The sequence below is a fragment of the Brassica napus genome, chromosome A9, assembly GCF_020379485.1.
Source record: "Brassica napus cultivar Da-Ae chromosome A9, Da-Ae, whole genome shotgun sequence".
Taxonomy (NCBI): Eukaryota; Viridiplantae; Streptophyta; class Magnoliopsida; order Brassicales; family Brassicaceae; genus Brassica; species Brassica napus.
In genome coordinates this window covers 19,053,946-19,074,194 of record NC_063442.1, presented here as the reverse complement: position 1 = coordinate 19,074,194, position 20,249 = coordinate 19,053,946, and the positions used below count along the sequence as shown (strand labels likewise).

At 36.0% G+C, this 20,249-nt stretch overlaps 1 protein-coding gene across 1 annotated transcript; it reads left to right on the top strand.

Annotated features, from left to right (window-relative positions):
* Positions 1–16,351: 16,351 nt before the first annotated feature.
* Positions 16,352–19,566, top strand: LOC106391792 (sodium transporter HKT1-like). Its single transcript, XM_048740852.1, has 3 exons — positions 16,352–17,437; positions 18,835–19,062; positions 19,296–19,566. Exons 1-3 carry the CDS (start codon positions 16,389–16,391, stop codon positions 19,507–19,509), a joined length of 1,491 nt encoding a protein of 496 aa, XP_048596809.1. The 5' UTR covers positions 16,352–16,388; the 3' UTR covers positions 19,510–19,566.
* The last annotated feature ends 683 nt before the right edge of the window (positions 19,567–20,249 follow it).

Sequence of the window (20,249 nt, the reverse complement as noted above, 5' to 3'; positions counted from 1 at the left end):
CTTCCCTTGCGAACCAAGCGTAAACCGTCCTACGCTTTACGGGCTTTTGGTTAAGAAATCGTAAGATGGGCCTCGAGTCGTGTCTTAGGTCCCTTTGGGCCGTATTCCGACTCGAAACGTTTATTGCGACTTCTTTCGATAAAGAACAGACTTTCCGCGGTTTTTACCGCAAAGTTTGATCGATGATTTAGAATGGCGGAAAACATGAACTGAGTTCGCTACGGGCTTCGGGAGATAGCATCGAAGGATAGACGAGAATGCATGGACTGGTGTCGTATCAACGTTTCGGAAGAGCTCGATCGCTACGTAGCGAATGAGCTTTGGCTCGAGCTCGGTCGCTACGTAGCGACCGAGCAGTGTGCATGCTTGGTCGCCGCGTATCGATCGAGCTTGGCTTGTCTGCGGTCCGATTGCCATACTCGAGCTTGTCCGTGGCCGATTTGGATACATGTCTGTTGCCTTTGGACAATCGTATTTAGTGGTTCGATTGAGATTTGAACAAGATTTTACGAGGATTACTTTTCGTAAAAATCTTCATGCTGATTTTTACGGACTTTCAGACATTGATTTCGTCGTGACCGATTTTGACCCCAACAGTTAGCCCCCCAGCTCGTTAGAACCATGAGCTTCTAGCGTGAGGTTCTAGCGAGTGGCTTGGCAAGTTAGGCAAGTAAGGTGAGTTAGGCGGAATTAATGGTTGAAAAGGTCAGTGAAAAGTGGTCTTCTCGCTCTTCTAAAAGTAGAACACGATAAGATTGGGGCTGCGCCTTATGACGGCTGCCTACATACCCTTGTTGAAGGGATCAAGCCTTTCGTAGTTCGTCTTGGAGTTAAGGTTCTTATGACTAGTTTTCCATCGAGACCTTTTGGGTCTAGTTTTTATGTAGCGGTTATCAGGAGTGTTGCTGCCGATGGCATTTTGTATGGGTGTAGAAGGAAGACTAAGAGTTGTCATCTCGTAATCTAACTCTGTGTGAACTGCTATATCTGTAATCTGTATCGAGAGTTTTCCGCATTGTGTAAACTTGCGGGATTTCTGAAGATTCTCGAATATTGGCAAAGAGACAAATTTTGGGATCTCGTATCAGGGTGTTTGATACTATGCCTAGAGATGTTAGAGACCAGTGCGCTGGGTTTAGGGCAAGACCTAGGTTTACTCCTGGTTTTAGAGGGTGCGATGACTAATTCGACTTACGTATCCCGTTTCAGTTTCATCCTGATTCCATACCGATTTAAAGTCCGCGTTAGGTTCTCAGCTTATACGACTTGTATGGTTGGAACCGAGCATCTCTCCAAGGAAAATTTTTAAGCCTCTTGGAAGTGCTGACCAAAAATTTTGGGATTCTTTTATAGCGCTATTATCCTTGTGTCGGATGTACGAGAGTCATCTCTACGAGATGGCTAAGTCTGTTTAGGACGTTAAGAGTTTGTTGTGATCAGCAACAAACTTAATGGTAAAAATTACCATTTTGAGTCTTCGCGAAGAATATTTTTTGAGAAGATGTTAGTGCGTATGACTGTCTGGTCTTCCATGAAGGTGCTTTTATCGAGGAAGGAAATTTCGTCGAAGAACTAATCTTCAGGCGTCTGCGACGTCTCGCGATGCTGAAGATTTGTTATTCTTTCGTATGCCACGTTTCGTGCTTGAAATGTTCGCGGGCTTGAAGATATTTTGCGATGTTGCAAGGGTTTAGTCTTAGCCATGCGTTTGAGAAACATTCTGGTTTGACTACGAATGTTCGCAGCGAAAATTTTTGTTCATGTTTGGATGCTAATAGTTTTATTTGCGATCGAGGAATTATGACTGAGGTGTCGTGTAAATCTTTTTATGGGAACAAGTGTTTTCCTTCATAGTGCTTTGTGAAGTGTTGGCCTTCCGAGATGTATTTCGTGCATTTTTTATGATGTTTTGTATAGCTCTAGAAGCTTAGTTACGAATTTTTCCTTACATGCCGCGTATTATGGTTAAAACGTTGCGAGCTTAAAGTGAATTGTGGAGCGTATTGAACTTGGTCAATTTTTGAAAAGTTTAGATTTGCCGTTAACCGTTTGGTTGTTAGGACTTAGTTTCGTTATGAAGAATTTATCATATGATTTCTGACTATGGGCTATACGATAATTTATCATATCATATAATCGGTTTTACGAAGGTTGTAAATCAGTGATATGTATACATATGTCAAAGTAGCGTTGTTTATGCGGGTTTTACGAGAAACGTTTCTGCTGTGATTTTGATCTTAGGCGAAAGTTGCTTGGAGTTACTCATGGAGTGTTACCGAAGTTTATTTCAATACGATCTAGTCGCATAACGTTTTTCATAAGTTTTTTGAGAGGATTCTCATGACACATTCGTTTCTTGAACGAATTGGTCAACCAGAGGTGGATCTAGCTAACCATCGGGAGGAAAGTGCTCCTTTTAATGTGCACGATGCTACATCTATTCTTGAGTTTTCTTCGTCGCAAATGTTTTCGATGCTTTTCCGTGACTTGCTTGGTTCAACGGAAACTGAAAGAAATGCTTTGGTGATTTTCTCGTAGAAATTTTTAAACGAAACTGGCTTTCTGAAGCCGGAAAGGGCTTCAATACTTTGGCTAATCGTCGAGTTTCAGTTTGATATTGGTACAGGTTTTCTGTACGCATGATTGCGACAAGAAATGATGTATAGTCTTTGAGATTTATGTTCATGATCGTCTGGATATGTGATATACCTTGGATTTGACCCGTTTTCATCCATGGTATATAGGTAATTTACTATATATATATCTATGTTTTCTACTCTTCTAGGTATGTTTTCAGGTTCAGGTGCATTTCAGAGTAAAGCTATGACTTTGGAGCATTTTGGAGGTTAAAGGACATTTCACCCGAGCTGACCACGTAGATGTTGGGGAGAGGAAGATTAATCGATCAATGCTTATCAGTGCTATCGATCGATACCAGGAGATGCCTCGACAGATGAAGATTAATATCGATCGATGTACACAAGTACCATCGATCGATGTCGAGACATCAGACACGCGACATTTGGACTCAGCAGACTTAAAACCCAAGGCCAAGGCAAATTACCAAAATGCCCTGACGAGTTTTTAACCTAGTAGATTATATACTGCCTAAGTGTTTTGACGGCAGAAAAGCTTTTCTAGACCTAGTTTTGTTACAAGTTTCATTTGAGAGAGAGAGAAGAGAGTTTTGGAGAGAAGATCACTTGTGATTGGAACTCTTTGTTTTCATTTTTTTTCATCTATACTATGAGTTTCTATTTCTTTATTGTTATGAATTGCTTCGCTATGTCTGAGTAGTTTAATTATTAGATCCAGGGTTCAGATAAGTTTGTGGGATTAGCCCCAAACTATAGATCTGCCTTGTTGTGATATTCATGATAGATTTGTATTCATTGCTTGTTTTAGCCTTGCTAACTAGAACTTGATAATAGGATTGCATACTCAAGCACCCTTGTTATTCCATCCTGACATCTATCTATCATATTAGGATTTCTAGAGAGGGCTAACCGCCAATTTAGTATCTTAGTAGGGCATATCATACTCGCGCATAGGCTTGGCTAGAACCCGTTGATCGATGTCCTCAACTGACTATTGATCGACGTTGGCAAAGGTGTATCGGTCGACGTCATAATAGACCATCGATCGACACTCTCTCGTTGTCGACATACTAACCGTTGAGACACGAGATTTAGTTTGTTAACTAGTGAAACATGCGACAGCTGATGACTGAGTTAAGCGATTGAGCTCTAATATATCATGCATGCAACAGTTAGGCATCTATAGGTATTATAATCTCCAACACCTGAATAGTGGCCCTGCATCTAATATCATTTCCAACTAAGTTACATTTATTATTTACTCGCTTGTTACTATTGCTATTTCATTTAAACATTTGCAACCTTTAGAATTAATAAACACTAGATTTAATTGTTCCCTAGCTCCTTGTGGATTTGATCCCTAAGTACTACATCTGAACCTCTTTTGATGAGAGTAACACTCCTTAGGGTAATTTGAGTGGTATCGATATGTTGCAAGCGTTTAGACGAATATTAGATTGTCGTTTGCCTATTCTTGACGATTTGCAGAAGTTTTTGAAGTTTGGGAGTATACGTACCTACTCCCCACTTTTTTTTTATGAAAGAAAACGGTTGAACCGATACTTTGAAGGGTTGTGTACGTTTCTTATAGGTTTGGAATGATTGATAATTTGGGACAATTTATAGACGATGCTTGAACTGTGATTTGGTTGTTTCCACGTTGACGACTTGGAATATGTCGGTTCCGAGAAAATTGCCAGAAACGAATCGGTTTTAAGACGACGTTCATGTCTCTAGTTTTTTCTCTCTTTAGGAAGTGAGCTTGATATGCGTGGCGATCGTTTCTCGATTTTCAGAGAGTTTAGATTTGCAAGATCTAGATGAACAATTATGGAACAATATATCGAGACAGGAAAAATCACTTAAGACTTAGTTCACTAGACTATCAGCCTAGGTTTTATGTTCCCTAAAGTTCTATGGCAGCCTCAAAGTAATTTCCTACGAAAATTCCAAGTCTGATTTCAAAAATTTCAATTCGGAAATACCTTAGTTCTCTCGAAGGTGCAGTTTTGTCTCTTCTCAGTTTTGCTTGCTCATTTCCCTTTCCTCTTCTCGTGTATGTTCGTCATTTCCGATATTGGTGTTTATCCTTTGAAACTTGACATTTATCTTCCGAACTTGACTGTTATCTTCTCCTTCGATACAACGTCAATTTTTATAAAAAGGTTCAACGTAATCGTATAGTTGAGGCCGCTAAAGTGTTAAGTTAACTATTGCCATTTTATACGATCAGTTTGAATTCATGCGAGGAAAAAAGTCTTTGCGGTTTTTTTTTTTATATCATAAAGTCTCAATGGTAACTTTAATTGAGGAGAAATAAGAGACGTTTCGATAGCGATTCGAAAGTGAACGCAAAGATGGAGGTAGGGCGAGCAGGAACAAGCCAAGGAGTTTAAGATGAGTTTTACTTGTTTTCGTCGTAAAATCTCAATGGAAACTCCGATTGAGACGAAACAAAAAGCGTTTCGATGAGGATTCAAAGGAGAACGCAAAGGAGGACCCCTTTGAGGCCTGACGGGTCGCTATAGCGACTGAGGATGTCATCTCGGTCGCTATAGCGATTGAAAGGGAGCCAAGATGAGTCTCACTTGTTTTCGTCGTAAAATCTCAACGGAAACTCCGATTGAGACGAAACGAAAAGCGTTTCGATGAGGATTCAAAGGAGAACGCAAAGGAGGACCCCTTTGAGGTCTGACAGGTCGCTATAGCGAGTGAAAGGGAGCGAAGACGAGTCCCACTTGTTTTCGTCGTAAAATCTCAATGGAAACTTCGATTGAGACGAAACGAAAAGCGTTTCGATGAGGATTCAAAATAAAACCCAAAGTAGGACCTTTCTGAGGCCTTACCTGTCACTACTTAGTGAGTGAAGGTCTGACAGGTCGCTACGTAGCGATTGGAAGCAAGCCAAGAAGCGTGGCGATGAGGATTCAAAAGAGAACCCAAAGGAGGACCTTTCTGAGGACTTACAGGTCGCTATGTAGCGAGTGGAGAGTTGGCTTGAGCTCGGTCGCTACGTAGCGACCTAGCCGTGTGCGTGCTCGGTCGCTACGTAGCGACCGAGCCGTTGGCGTGCTCGGTCGCTACGTAGCGACCGAGCAGTGTGCATGCTTGGTCGCTACGTAGCGACCAAGCAGCGTGTCTGTGCTCGGTCGCTACGTAGCGACTCATGTGCGTACTCGGTCGCTACGTAGTGACCGAGCAGCGTGTGCGTGCTCGGTCGCTACGTAGCGACCGAGCAGTGTGCGTGTGCGTGCCCGGTCGCTACGTAGCGACCGAGCAGTGTGCGTGCTCGGTCGCTACGTATCGACCGAGCTGTGTAATCGTTTTGTTGTGTTTCCTTTTTCCGCGATTAACCTAGGGGTTTTTCAGCGGTTTTTGGGAGAACAAGTTTTACCCTGCCGAAAAATTTTCGGAAAACGTTTTGATAAAACCCTTACGCATTAAGATTTCTTTTATTCGATAATGAGCCAAACTTACGGGGTTTGATAAGATTTATCGTTTCGCTTTATGTTTAGAAAGAGAAATCGCGAGCTCGTTTCATTGCACTTCCTGCGGCGAAAAGTCGCAGCAAGGTTTACGATTTTCTCAAGAATTGTGGCGTTTGCGGAGTCGTTAACCATAGGAGCAGTCAGTGCGACGAGTTTGTCTTTCATATATCCAGACATCGTTTCAATTAAGCATTTTGTGGCCATGAGTAAGAGTAATCCGTAACCTCCCCCCCCCCCTCCTTCTAGCGCCAAACTGTGGGAACCGAAATTCGCACTGTCGATTTCCGTTTAAATTGAGAAACTAGGAAAACCCTAATTTCCCAGAGGTCCCGGATCTCTGCGAGAGCCAACGACAAGTGACCAAATATATGCGAAAATCATGAAAAGATAACAAACGAGTTTAGAGAAAACAGTAGATCTTATTTCGAGTCCGCGTAAGAGCGTTGCGATCATTACAAGAGGTCATGAAAGCTTTGGCCGCAAAGGCTGTCAGCGAGTTACTTATTTCTAGCGGCCTAATAGCTCAAACCTAGTTGAGTCGCAGCTCGATAACAAAAGACGAATTAGATACAGAAAAGGTTTTTGATTGATTTCAGACTGAACCTTGTTAAAGGCTGCCAACGTACCCCTTTCGAGGATGAAGCCGAACGTAGTTCAATTGATAGAGCTGGACAAGAGATCGAACTGCCTGGGCGAGTTCGTCTAGTAATTGAGTGCCAGTCATAGAAACCGAACTTGTCGAGAATAAAGCCTAAAGTATCTAAGTGAAGAGAATTCCGAGTCTAAAAAGTTCTCTCTCCATGCCTCTCGCCTAGGACTCCTTATATACTCGCTCCAAGGTCGGTTTACGCTTTTACTCTTCTGCCCTTAAGCCGTCATAGTATAAAATGGAGATATTCCATTTTTTCTGATCTTCGTAATTATCTTCAAAATTCTGTATTTATCCGCGGAAACTTGACATTTATCTTCCCTTGCATCCCTAGATAAAGAACGGACTTTCCGCGGTTTTTACTGCAAAGTTTGATCGATGATTTAGAATGGCGGAAAACATGAACTGAGTTTGCTACGGTCTTCGGGAGATAACATCGAAGGATAGACAAAAATGCATGGACTGGTGTCGTATCGACGTTTCGGAAGAGCTCGGTCGCTAAATAGCGAATGAGCTTTGGCTCGAGCTCGGTCGCTACGTAGCGACCGAGCGGGACGGATGCTCGGTCGCTACGTAGCGACCGAGCGGGAAGGACGCTCGGTCTCTACGTAGCGACCGAGCTTGCCTCGAGCTCGGTCGCTACGTAGGGACCGAGCGGAACGGACGCTCGGTCGCTACGTAGCGACCGAGGCAGGCTCGGGCTCGGTTGCTACGTAGCGACCGAGCTGTGTGCATGCTTGGTCGCCGCGTATCGATCGAGCTTGGCTTGTCTGCGGTCCGATTGCCATACTCGAGCTTGTCCGCGGCCGATTTGGATACATGTCTGTTGCCTTCGGACAATCGTATTTAGTGGTTCGATTGAGATTTGAACAAGATTTTACCGCAAGGCTCTTCGTAAAGATATCTTTACGAGGATTACTTTTCGTAAAAATCTTCATGCTGATTTTTACGGACTTTCAGACATTGATTTCGTCGTGACCGATTTTGACCCCAACAAGCAGCACGAAAATTACTATTATTCGCAATCAGACATAAGGTAAATTCAGTATATGAGGTTACGGTGTGGGAGGATCCTTGGATCCCGACAACGCCAGCTAGACCAGCACGGCCATTGGCCCCAGTGCTGCATTCAAACATGAGAGTCAGTGATCTCATTAACCAGGATATGAAGGAATGGGATGTTAGGCTACTGGAGAACTATGTTGACCATGCTGATATATCCTATATAAGGAGACAGACCATAAGCACCACTTATCGCCGGGATACAATCTGCTAGAACTATACTAAAAATGGACAGTACACAGTCAAATCAGGATATTGGGTAGTTCGGAACTTACTAAAGGCTTATGAAGAGAAAGAGGTTCTGAAACCTAGTATAACAAAGCTTCAAGCCTTTGCTTGGAAGATAAAAGCTCCTCAAAAGATTTGTCATCTTATATGGCAACTCATAACTGGTTATGTGGCAGTAACGAGGAATTTGGTATGGCGTAACATGAGATGTGATAATTACTGTCCACGATGTGGTGAGCCAGAAGAATTTGTAACTCATGCAATTTTTGAATGTCCACCAGCTTTACAAGCTTGGTCTCTCTCAGCAACACCAACAAGTCAAGATGTCTTTCCTCTTTCGAACATACATGCTAATATGGATTATCTCTTCTGGAGAAAGAACAATATTGTTGAGCCGGAATTAGACAGGGACCTATATCCCTCGATAATTTGGTATCTTTAGAAGGCAAAAAATGACAAACTCTTTAGGGGAATTGACAGGGATCCTTTGAAGCTAGTCTAATATGCGGAGAGTGAGTGTCAAGTCTGGTTTAATGTAAATGAGATGATACCAACAGCTCCACAAGCTCTAAATATTGAAGAACCTCAAGTCTATGCTTGGGTAATATCTGCATGATAGATGGGTCATGGACATCGACTGCATAGTTTAGTGGATATGGATGGGTCTGGCTTGACAGCTTGAGGAAGCTTCAACTAATGAGGACACCGAATCATATTCGAAGAGAGTCTGCCTTACATTCAGAGATGGAAGCACTGAGATGGGCAATGGAGATCATGTTCTAGTATTCTACTTGTCAAAGTTTTGGAACGGACTGCAAGGATTTGATTGCAATGATCAATGAGACTCATGCTTGGTCGAGCTTTGCGACAGAATTGGAGAGGATAGAAACTCTCATGATATGCTTCCCGGACTTTAAGCTTACTCATATTCCACGAGGGCAAAATCAAATTTCAGAATTTTTAGTTAGGACTGCAAGATCTTTCCATTGAGTACTCTATTTCATTGGTTGTTCTGTTCCGGTTTGGTTATCCAGACCTACTCGAGTTTGAGTAATAGAATAGCATTTTGATGAAAAAAAAGAAAAAAAAAATAATCTGTAATCACAATATCCCTTTCTTATTAAAGAAGGAACATTCATAGAAATAAACCTTGGCTTCATGTGTTTATTACATGAGTGCCATTTTCTATGTGTCATCACCTAAGGCACTCTCACTAGCTTTATAAAATAACCCTTTGTGACCTAGAATAATTACAACCAAATATCATTGGACATATACATTATACAATATGATTTATTTAGATCTCGATCGGTTTTGTGACATATGCATTACAATCCGATTTGAAACAAAAACCGGGAATTTATGACAGGCACCATATTAACGCGATTGAAAAAGGCAACAAATAAATTTCGACATCTATCAAATGAATTTTAGGTTTCGATAATTCTTCAACATTTTTGTTTACGGTTTGTTAATATACTTTATAATGCAACATTTTATGAACATTTTTTTAACTAATACCAAATCGTATTATAATGCAACATTTTTGAAACCGAGTCAACATTTTATGAACAATTTTATGCTTATTTTAGGAACACGTATTATAATATAACGTTATATAAACATTCATAAGAAAGGGATAAACATTCATAAGAAAGGAAACACAATTGAATTTCAAATCGCTCGATGCTAACTCAATATTCCAAATTATTACCTACGCTTAATTGGTCAAAATATAAAGGAAACACAATAATATTTTTAACGTATAAAAGGAAACATAATTCAAATAATCAAAGTACTTACCTAAATCGAAAGGAGAATATTCCTGAATTATTGCTGGCATGACCATCACGGATCTTAAATCGAAAACGCATCACGCAATAACAAAATTAGGTAAGTGGTATATACGGTATTAAAGAGGAGCATTAATATTTTTCATACTTCATAATAAGGCCGACTTAAGAGGGTTACTAACATTGATGGGATTTCCAAAATTGTTTTCGACCCCATTGGTGTTCCAGAAATTGATGCTTTACGATTGAGGTAATACATGCAATCAAATATTTTGTTAAATAATATTTTTAAATTCTCTAGATGATCTCTTTGCTATTGCTCATAATAGGATTGCAAACGAAGACTTCTGAAGGTTGCAGTTTGGCAGCAGTTATTTTGTCTCTATTTTTAATTTTATTTTGTTTTTTTATACATTGTTCTTTTTATATTTTATTAGACTATTGCTTATGTTTCATTTAATATTATATTTATAATTTACCCGCATGCAAACAAATATACAATTTAATTTTAATGGCCATCGCATATAAATTTATATTGACATACTAAAATTCCTAGCTATAATTCGTACTTTCTTACATATATTTTTTTTACTATGCCTATAACTTTAATTATGTCTACATATTAAAATTTATAATATGCTAATAATCTCTTCGCTCCGTGCAGGGTGCGGGTTTTCACATAGTATTACATTAAGTCAGACGATAACCTTTTGGATTCAAGGTTTCTCCTGAAATCAAGTTGTAAGATCATCAAAATTAATGGGTCTAAATATACTAAGAGAATGTTAATGATAGCCATACCTATGTTATTGGAGATCCCAAGGTTTATGTTGAAAAGGAAAATAAATTCAAGTGAAATTTGAATAGAACAATAGAAGATTTTTATCTCGGCTTAGTTTCTATGATGAATACATGTACATAAAGATATGCTTTTGTGAAGAGGTTGTGATTATATTTATAATGGAATTGGCTGTGTCACCAAGTTAGCTTAGCTTAGTCACCAAGTCAGCTTAGCTTGGCTACCAAATTTGATTTACTTGACCATCAAGTTTGATTAATTTGGCCACTAAATTTTTTCATAAAGCCGAAAATCATTAATGGATCATCTTAAGGGGGCGACTGGTTTTCCCGCTACCACCCGCAAACGCAGCTTTTGCGGTTGGTAACTGTTGTTGGCGGTTTGCAACAATCACTCAAATCGCTCTAAACCGCTTCAAACCGCTCCGAACCTCATAATTCAAAAGCTGGCTCCAGCTGGCGTTTGTGGTTGCAAGAGGGTAATTTTTTTAAAACAATATATATACAAAATTAAAAATATATAATAAAAATTTTAAAATTGAAATTATAAAAATACTAAATATATCTATTATATTTTAATTAATACTATAAAATTTTATAATAAAAATAATTTCAATAATTTTTTAAAAAATTAAAATTATAACTTTCTAAATATAAATTTTATATTTATTACAATTTTATGATTTTTGATATTTTTATAAGTATATTAAATATAAATATTGTTAATTTATTATTTGACCGTTACGACATTTGGTAGTTAACCAATCATAAATCTCCCGCAAATGCACCAATTTTTAACCGCAGCACCAGTCGTACAAATCTCTTAAGACCGCTACAAACCGCAACCGCCCGCATCCGCAAACTCTCGCAACCGCAACCTCAACCGCTGCGTTTAAACCAGTCAGGCCCTTACTCCCTAGTAAGCTTGCAAATGATGTCCAACAATCTTTCCATCTCTTCACATTAAATCAATTTTTTATTCAGCTCATTAGGTTTAGAAAAAAAATTCTATTCGCACATCAAATATCGTACTTAGCTGATTGCGATTATAATAGTTAGTTTCAACATAAAACATCTCTAATGCATATGTATTTGTTGATCTTTTCTCAACTACTAGTACATTTAGATCGTATTTCTTATCTTTAATAACACCTTCTTTTGATACAAAATACAAAATTCATTTTCTATCATACTCAAATCCAATTTATACGAAATCCATCTTCTTTGTCTCAATCCTAAGTTTTGTTTATAGATAAAGTACTGTATAATTTGTTCGAAAAACAATCTCAATGTTTACGGCACCTCAAAGGTATGTGATTAAAACTATTAATAAACCCAATGACTGGCCAGCACTCAAAAGTACATAACGCATAACAACTATCACTCGAACTCGATTAAGCAGTGTGCAATATCCTTTTTGAATTTCCAAAATACAATAGAAAAGCTTTCTAGATTGCTCGGAGTAGGGATGTTAAAATGGGTTTTGTTAATGGGTTTTAAATGGGGTTTTGTTAATGTGTTTTAAATGGGTAGTTTTGTTAAGATTTACTTATTAAATGGTTTTACTTAAAATTAGTGGGGACCGATTAATCCATTCAACTTAATATAATTTATTAACTATTTCGAGGGAAATGTGATTGTGCTGATTTGATTTTATGATTTTGGCGGGAAAACATAATTTCGCTGGTTTAACGGGAAAAGTGATTTTGCAGTTTTGGCAGAAAATCCGATTTTGTTATTTTGGCGGGAAAAGCGATTTTACAGTTTTGGTAGAAAATTTGATTTTGTTATTTTTGCAGGAAAATTCGATTTTATATTTTTGGGGGATCCAATTTTGCGGTTTTAAGAAGAAAACTTGATTTTGTGTTTTTTGGCATAAAATAAAAATAAAATTATTAATGTAAAATCATTTTACAAAAAGAATTTGAAAAAAAAACAAAAAATAAATCAACAATAGTTTGAATAGGTCTAAATTGGTTTAAATGGGTTAGTGTAAAACTTGCAGGTTTAAATTATTATTACAGTATTCCTAATAGACCAATTTTTAAATGAATTAAAAAGTATGGATGTTAAATGGGGTGGATCTTAAACGAGGTGAGTTTAAATGGGGTGGATTTTACCTTGTTAACAACCGCAGCTTGGAGTGTGTAGCTGACCTTCGCCACCAGCATACGTAGCAATGATACACTAAAATTGGATCTTTGTCTACTGTCAAATTAACAGTGTAGTTGTAATATGTTTAGATTCAATTCCAGAAGACCAGTTCACACTTTATCTTTATGGGATCAGAATTAAGCTAAAACGAAGTGGAGGTTTAAAAGATGTCAATAACGTAAGAACAAGTAACAAGATTAGGTTGTTTTCGAATTGATTAAAGGCGCTAGTCTAGAGTTTCTTTTCAGGCAAGGAGTTCGCGAACCAAGCAATTATTCAAGTTCAGTTATTAACAAGTGTAAACTCGGATCACTCAAGCTGAATCAACCCACTCTCGTGGTATTGATTCCTTTGCAGATCGCTCTTGATGCCTAAACTCTCATTTGGATCAAGTGGCGACAACAAGCTTTAGAGATCAAGTCCGATAAGTTCACAATACACCCTAATATCTACTCTCGCTGACTAGGGATGCAAAGTTCATTCAAATCGTATTAAGTTATCTATTAACTAGCTAAATCGATTAACCCTAATTCATGCACTAAGTGATCAGTTCAATGCAAGCAATAAGAACAGATATGAATGTAGACAATCTTAAGATAACTTATCTATGCTCAGGTACGAATCCCACACCCTAGAACCCTAAACTAACTCGGTGACTACTCAGACATAACACAAGAACAGAGAAGCATGATTTCTGAATAATACTGCATATAATAGATAATAGAAGTCAGAAGGTTCAGGATAATCTTCTCTAGGAGATAGATGAAGCCGTCTCTTGCAATTGCAAAACTCTCTAGGTCTTATCTTGTGTAAAAACTAAGGTAGGTCTAAAATAACAAATAGAAAACTATATATATAGGAGCTACATGCGGCTATAGAAAAGAAATATGAAATCTAGGGCAAATCCCGAAATAATTGGAAACTTTCTTTTAATTCTATGTCGCTAGAATAGGCACTCAGGCTGCTTTGCTTGGCTGTTCCGCGTAAAAGACTCCAAATCATATTTTTTCTCTTCTTTTCCTCTAGCTGGTCTATTTCTCATTCAATGTAATTCCAAACTTGTTATGACTCGAGAAAAACCAAAAAGACTCGATAAAACCTTGAAAACTATTAGTAAAACATACATATAACGTGCCAAAAACACAATATATCAAGCAACAGCCCGACAGGTGACCAAATATGGCTACGAGACTCATTTACGATTATCTTAGTAAAAATATTTCTTCTTAAATTTTTGTTTTATTTATTATAACTCAGGTTCTCTAGGCTATACTTTAATCTAATTTTACACTATTCTGCCTTGACACTTCTAATAAATTTCCCGATGGCAGAAATAAAAGGGCTATATATTGAGGTCCCTACCACTAAATTCAATCAAATATATGCTCAAAATGTTAAAATATTAATTAAATAGAGGTCATGATGGGACGCTCCTCCCATATATATATGTCTTATTCCATTTATCAATAACCTTGGTAGTGGAAAAAACTCGTGGGGAAAACGAGTACATCTAGAAGCGATACTACTCCCTATATATTATTTGGAGCATTACTGCATATTTTCGCAGTCACATGTTAACATTAAAATAATTTTTAAAATTTTTAAGAAAAATAAATTAGTTCTTATAAATATATATTATATTTTTTATTAAATTAGCTATATAATTGATTAGTAGTGTATAAAAGAAAATTTTCAATTCTTTCCTAAATAAAAGCTACATAATTACCTAATATGATTAACATATAAATAATAATTAATAATTATGAATATTACACATATGATAACAATTTTTGTATCTTCTCTTTTTTTATCTTTAATTTTATATTATTAAAATAAATTAAACAATCACATTAAGCAAATAGCATTTTTTCTTATATGTTATTTTGAATTTTTTAAAACGACTATAAATTACTAAAAAGGTAAAGTCCCATACTGAAAATTTTGTAATCAATAGTTTATTTTTTTTGTTCAAGCAAAATACAAATGATCATAAATCGTATGAATATGAAGTCTCGTTAATAAATTTTCATATTATATATGTAAATTTCAAAATTTTACATTGAAAATTTATTGAATTACTAATTTTATAATTTTAAATTTGTATTGATAAATTTCACATTAAATTTTTGTGATTAACAGTTCAAAATTTTGTTACAGCAAATATACAAATGTTAATAAAACATATGAGTGGTAAGTGTCAATAATAAATATTTATATTAAAATATACTATATATCTATGTCAATATCACTAAAGTTTAATTATATACCATATAAAGTAAATAAAATAATTTTTTGATTTATTTACCAAAAACATGATTGTAAATAAGCAAAAGATATTGATTTGTATTATGTGCTTACTCTAATGTATATACTTTATATATAAAAATTATTTTTTTAATAAGTAATTTCTAATATTTATTTGATCCCGACAATCATAGAAATACACTTCTTCAAATCGATGTAATTTTTAATATTGGAAGCACTATATATATATATATATATATTATTTCATTCAGATAAAATAATTTAGTCTTCATTTTTATTCCTAAAAATATTTAATGAAATATCATGACAAGATTCCAATAACCTTCTTTTGAGTTTGTTAGAAGAATGAGATATTTGATCATTCGTCTAATATTTGTTTCTCCCTAATATCCTATCTATCTATTATAATTGTAAGAATTAAATATTTGAACTATTTATTATAAGTTTTCTGGGTTTTATTTAATAAATCAAATAATTTTTAGTTTATATATACATAATTTACATATACTAGAATGGTAAAGTATTATATATATTTTTATTGTTATACTCTTAAGTAACTAAGCCTCCAAAGCGTTGGTTAATAAAATAAGTAATTTGTTTTTGTTGTTCTAGAATGAGATGATTTTTAGATCGAAATAGTGAATATATACTAGACATACATTTATATTCGAGTATGCACTTTTATTCTTGATATAATTTATTTGAACACTAACATGTGAATAGAGTTTACGGGTAATTTTTTTCAAAAATTTGATTCTTAGATATGTATATGGAGTAAAACTAATTTTTACAGATGTCAATCTTCTTAAATTGATATTTATGTAATTCACCGAATTCACAGAAGAAGTTAAAAAAAACTCTTATCAGTAAAACACAAACGAGAATGAAAGTATAATTTTATAGAGGTATGAAATGAAATCACTTATGGAGAGTCAATAATAAACAAACCAAGAGATGAAAACCTAATCCTCTTTCGTCATTTTACAATCGATGTTGTCTATCTAGTTTTGGTGATTTGTATCAGCCGCAAAACTTAATTTCTTTGTGCATATGAAGTCTTAAACATAATTAAAATGAGTTTTAATACCTTAACTCTTCAACAACGATGATATATTTAAGAAAACAACATTTGTAATCGTCATTTCACAATCGATAAAATTATAGTGTTAAAATGTTAAAACTATTTAATGAACAAACATAAATATAAAAAATTCCTCTCTCGCATGTGTACGGGTTATCATCTAGTTTCATGTTAGTCCTCATACATCCATGTGGCTGAGAATGTTTATGTGCGCGTAATATAAAGAGACAACAAATGGCCTCATTTATTTCGTACACCTAGCCAGGAAATAAAATGGAGAGAGTTATGGCAAAGTTAGCTAAATCTCGTTCCCTTTTCTTCATCTACTTCTTCTACTTCTTGTCCTTCTCCTTCTTAGGGTTCTTGGCACTCAGGATCTCGAAGCCAAGAACTACTTCACGTCCTCATGACTTGGATCTCTTCTTCACTTCTGTCTCCGCCATCACTGTCTCTTCCATGTCCACCGTCGACATGGAAGTCTTCTCCAACACCCAACTTATCATCATCACTATATTGATTTTACTCGGTGGAGAGATCTTCACTTCTTTCCTCCATCTCTACTTCTCTCACTGCGCAAACTTCGGCTTTCCTTATAACAAACTTAGATATCTTGTGTGTTCTTTAAGTTCGGACACTCCCATCGAGGATAGGCGTCGCGACCTTGAGAATGTTACAAATCATCTTAAGCGTCCTAGCCAGATCAATGAAAGGGCGTCTAAGTGTTTGTACTCGGTTGTTCTTGGTTATCATCTTGTAACAAACCTAGTTGGCTCCATGTTGCTTCTTGCGTACGTAAGCTTCAGCGTGAAAGATGTTCTTAGTTCCAAAGATATCTCACCTCTCACCTTCTCGGTCTTCACAACTGTCTCCACGTTTTCAAACTGCGGATTTGTCCCCACAAACGAGAACATGGTCATCTTCCGCAAGAACTCAGGTCTCCTCTGGCTCTTAATTCCTCAAGTATTCATGGGAAACACTTTGTTTCCGTGCTTCTTGGTATTCATCTTATGGGGACTTGGGAAGATCACAAAGCGCGAAGAATTTGGTTATATTCTCAAGAATCACAAGAAGATGGGATACTCTCCTTTACTCTCCGTTCGTCTTTGTGTCCTTCTTTGTTTGACTGCGTTAGGACTCGTGCTGACACAATTTCTTCTCTTCTGTACCTTTGAGTGGAACTCTAAGTCTCTTGGAGGAATGAACTCCTACCAGAAGTTGGTTGCATCTTTGTTTCAAGTGGTGAACTCCAGACACACTGGAGAAACCATTGTCGATCTCTCCACACTTTCCCCAGCTATCTTGCTACTCTTCATTTTCATGATGTGAGTTAATTAATTTCTCTATCTCCCCTCATTTGTCTTTACATTCGATAATACTAAAAGGCTCCGAATAATTCCGTCCTGTGGTATGGACTTGATGAAACATACCAAATAAGATAGTGCAAAAGTACAATCTCTTTCTGGTACGTTTCATCTGCTTTCCATACACTATAATCAAATTATTTGGGGTATAATTTAACGGAATCACGTTTGTAGAAGTTGCATACGCCTACATGCATTCATATATACACATAAAAATGAGCACATTAATTTTAAAAGTTCAACTTCATATTATATAATTTATAATATATAGTGAAATGAAATGTAACAGAATTTATATGGATTGGTTGGTACACATTTATATTTTGATACAGATTCAATGGTGTCAAAATTTTGTTTTCCAATTATTCGTAAATAAATCAATCACATATACACTAAAGATATTAATTCACAAATTTTAATGGGGTCATATACACATGTTGTGTCTTCATAGGTCCTCCCATGTGTGAAGAAGAGGTACATGCGTTGTTGTTTAAGGCATGGTGACCACATGGAAGTTGGTCGAGTTTTCAATATAATGGATCTTATATTAGACGAATTTATATAGTGGAAAATAACTTTTTCCTAACAATAAAAAGATACTTTTATTGGTAGACAAAAAATTGCATGAGTATTTGAGTGTAGCTTTGATTTATATCATTGCAAGCAAAAACAAGGAAGCTAAAAAGGCTCTGAAATTGCCAATTTTCCAGAAAAGTTATCGTTTCAAATAGTCCTATAAATTATTATACAATACATATTTGTATCAGCGCCTAATTTCTATAAGACACTTATAATAAGAGGATGTCACAGTTAAAACTTGATTTAAAAAAAAAAATCTTAATTTTAGGTTATTGTTTAGAAAAGCAAAAATATATTACACTCTTTCTAATATTATTTGAAAACATATATTTTCATGTGTTATGTCCGCGCTAATTTTTAGAGTACGTAAAAATAAATAACTAAAATAATTTAAATTTTTATACTAAAAATCACATGTTTAATTATAATAATAATATAATTTTACGTATATAACTTACAAAGTGACTTAAAACTTTTCGTACAGAAATGAAACCAAAATATTAATCAGCCATATGATTTAATTAATTTGTAACATTTATATATGTGTTTATGCAGAGGTGGACTGACCTAGTTTTTCTTTTGAATAACAGCTTTCAAATTAAAAACAAAGGAACATGAAAATGTATGGTTCAGTCAAAAAAACATACAATGTACGGTTTAATAACCATAAAGTTTGAGAAATTGAGAAATAACCTAGTTAATAAGTAAAAAATCATATTGAAAAAAACATATCTTCCTCCCTACATTGTGGTTGTTAAACCAAACATTGTGTTGACCAGGTATCTTCCTCCCTACACATTGTTCATGCCGTTCGCCAGAGAAAATGATAAAAAAGACGGAGAATATGATTCCAAGAACGAAAAGAAGGTAAAGAAGAATGGTGTCTATGTATCACAACTTGCCTTTCTGGTCATATGCGTCCTTCTCATCTCGATCACCGAAAGTCAAAAAATAAGACGAGATCCACTAAATTTCAGCATCCTTAACATCACTCTCGAAGTTATCAGGTATTATTTTTCTCGCTGTATGTAACATGTGGCATATGTTCAAAAAAAAATTGTAGCATACTGCATATTTTTACACGTGGATCCATATAAAGGAAAAATGGTTGATCTGTAAGTAGTGAAATTTTAGTGTCCTTGTATTGTAAAATGGTTTCATATGTAATATTCATTAGGTTTAGGTTATTCAGTATAAATATACCAATTAGTAAAACAACATATTTATTATTTTATGGCAGTGCTTATGGAAACGTGGGATTCTCGACCGGTTACAGCTGTAAACGGCGCCTGGACGTTAGAGATGGTAGCTGCAAAGACGCAGGTTATGGGTTCGCGGGACGATGGAGTCCCGTTGGAAAAATCATATTAATAATAGTAATGTTTTATGGAAAATTTAAGCAGTTCACAGCCAAATCTGGGCGAACGTGGATACTTTATCCCTCCTCTTCCTAACATGTAAAGTAATAAAATAAAATAAAATATCTATCTCCCCCATCACGTTTTTTTTAACAGCTCCCCATCATTTTTTCTTGCGTGATGTACATGAACTATAAGCATGTGTTATGCAAATTAAAGCCAAGGAGCAATCGTATAGACGTTTTCGAACAAGAATCAATCAATCAAGAACCGATTATTAATCGGAATAAGAACAACAAACTAGGGCCCCTCATTAATTTGGTCCAAAAAACAATAATACAAGAAAACAAAAAAAGGCAGCATCCAATGCTAATGTTGTAACCTCACATCCATCTATGATCTATCAAATTATTCCAGTAAGGATGTCTAAAGATACGAATATATCTGTGTCCTCACTAGAAAAGATCCGTGAAAGAATCATGTGGCTTATGACCGTTTTCAATGCAATTCGACATTTGTCTATGATCAACTGGACGCTGAACAATCATTAAGCAATAAGTGATATATAAGTTACGTGTTTAGGTAAAATTTCATTCAGTGAGTCCAGCCACTATAGATAAATTTCATTTAAGAATCGTGTTGGATTTCTTTACGTAGAAGAAACCAAATGCGTTTGGTCGGTGATATCCAAAATCGGAGTTGGGCCATGATATTGGACCTTGAAAATTAGTGAGACACTATATAAACTTTTTTTCAACGGTTGGATCTTCTGTTGTCTAGGTTGTAGTTAAGCTGGTCGTCACAATTTTTTATCAGTAATGTCTTTGAGTGTTTGG

Coding starts and splice junctions, on each gene's coding strand:
- LOC106391792 (XM_048740852.1), top strand. CDS start 16,389: ATGGAGAGAGTTATGGCAAAGTTAGCTAAATCTCGTTCCCTTTTCTTC. Junction 17,438..18,834: donor CTACTCTTCATTTTCATGAT/GTGAGTTAATTA, acceptor TGTGTTGACCAG/GTATCTTCCTCCCTACACAT. Junction 19,063..19,295: donor ATCACTCTCGAAGTTATCAG/GTATTATTTTTC, acceptor ATTTTATGGCAG/TGCTTATGGAAACGTGGGAT.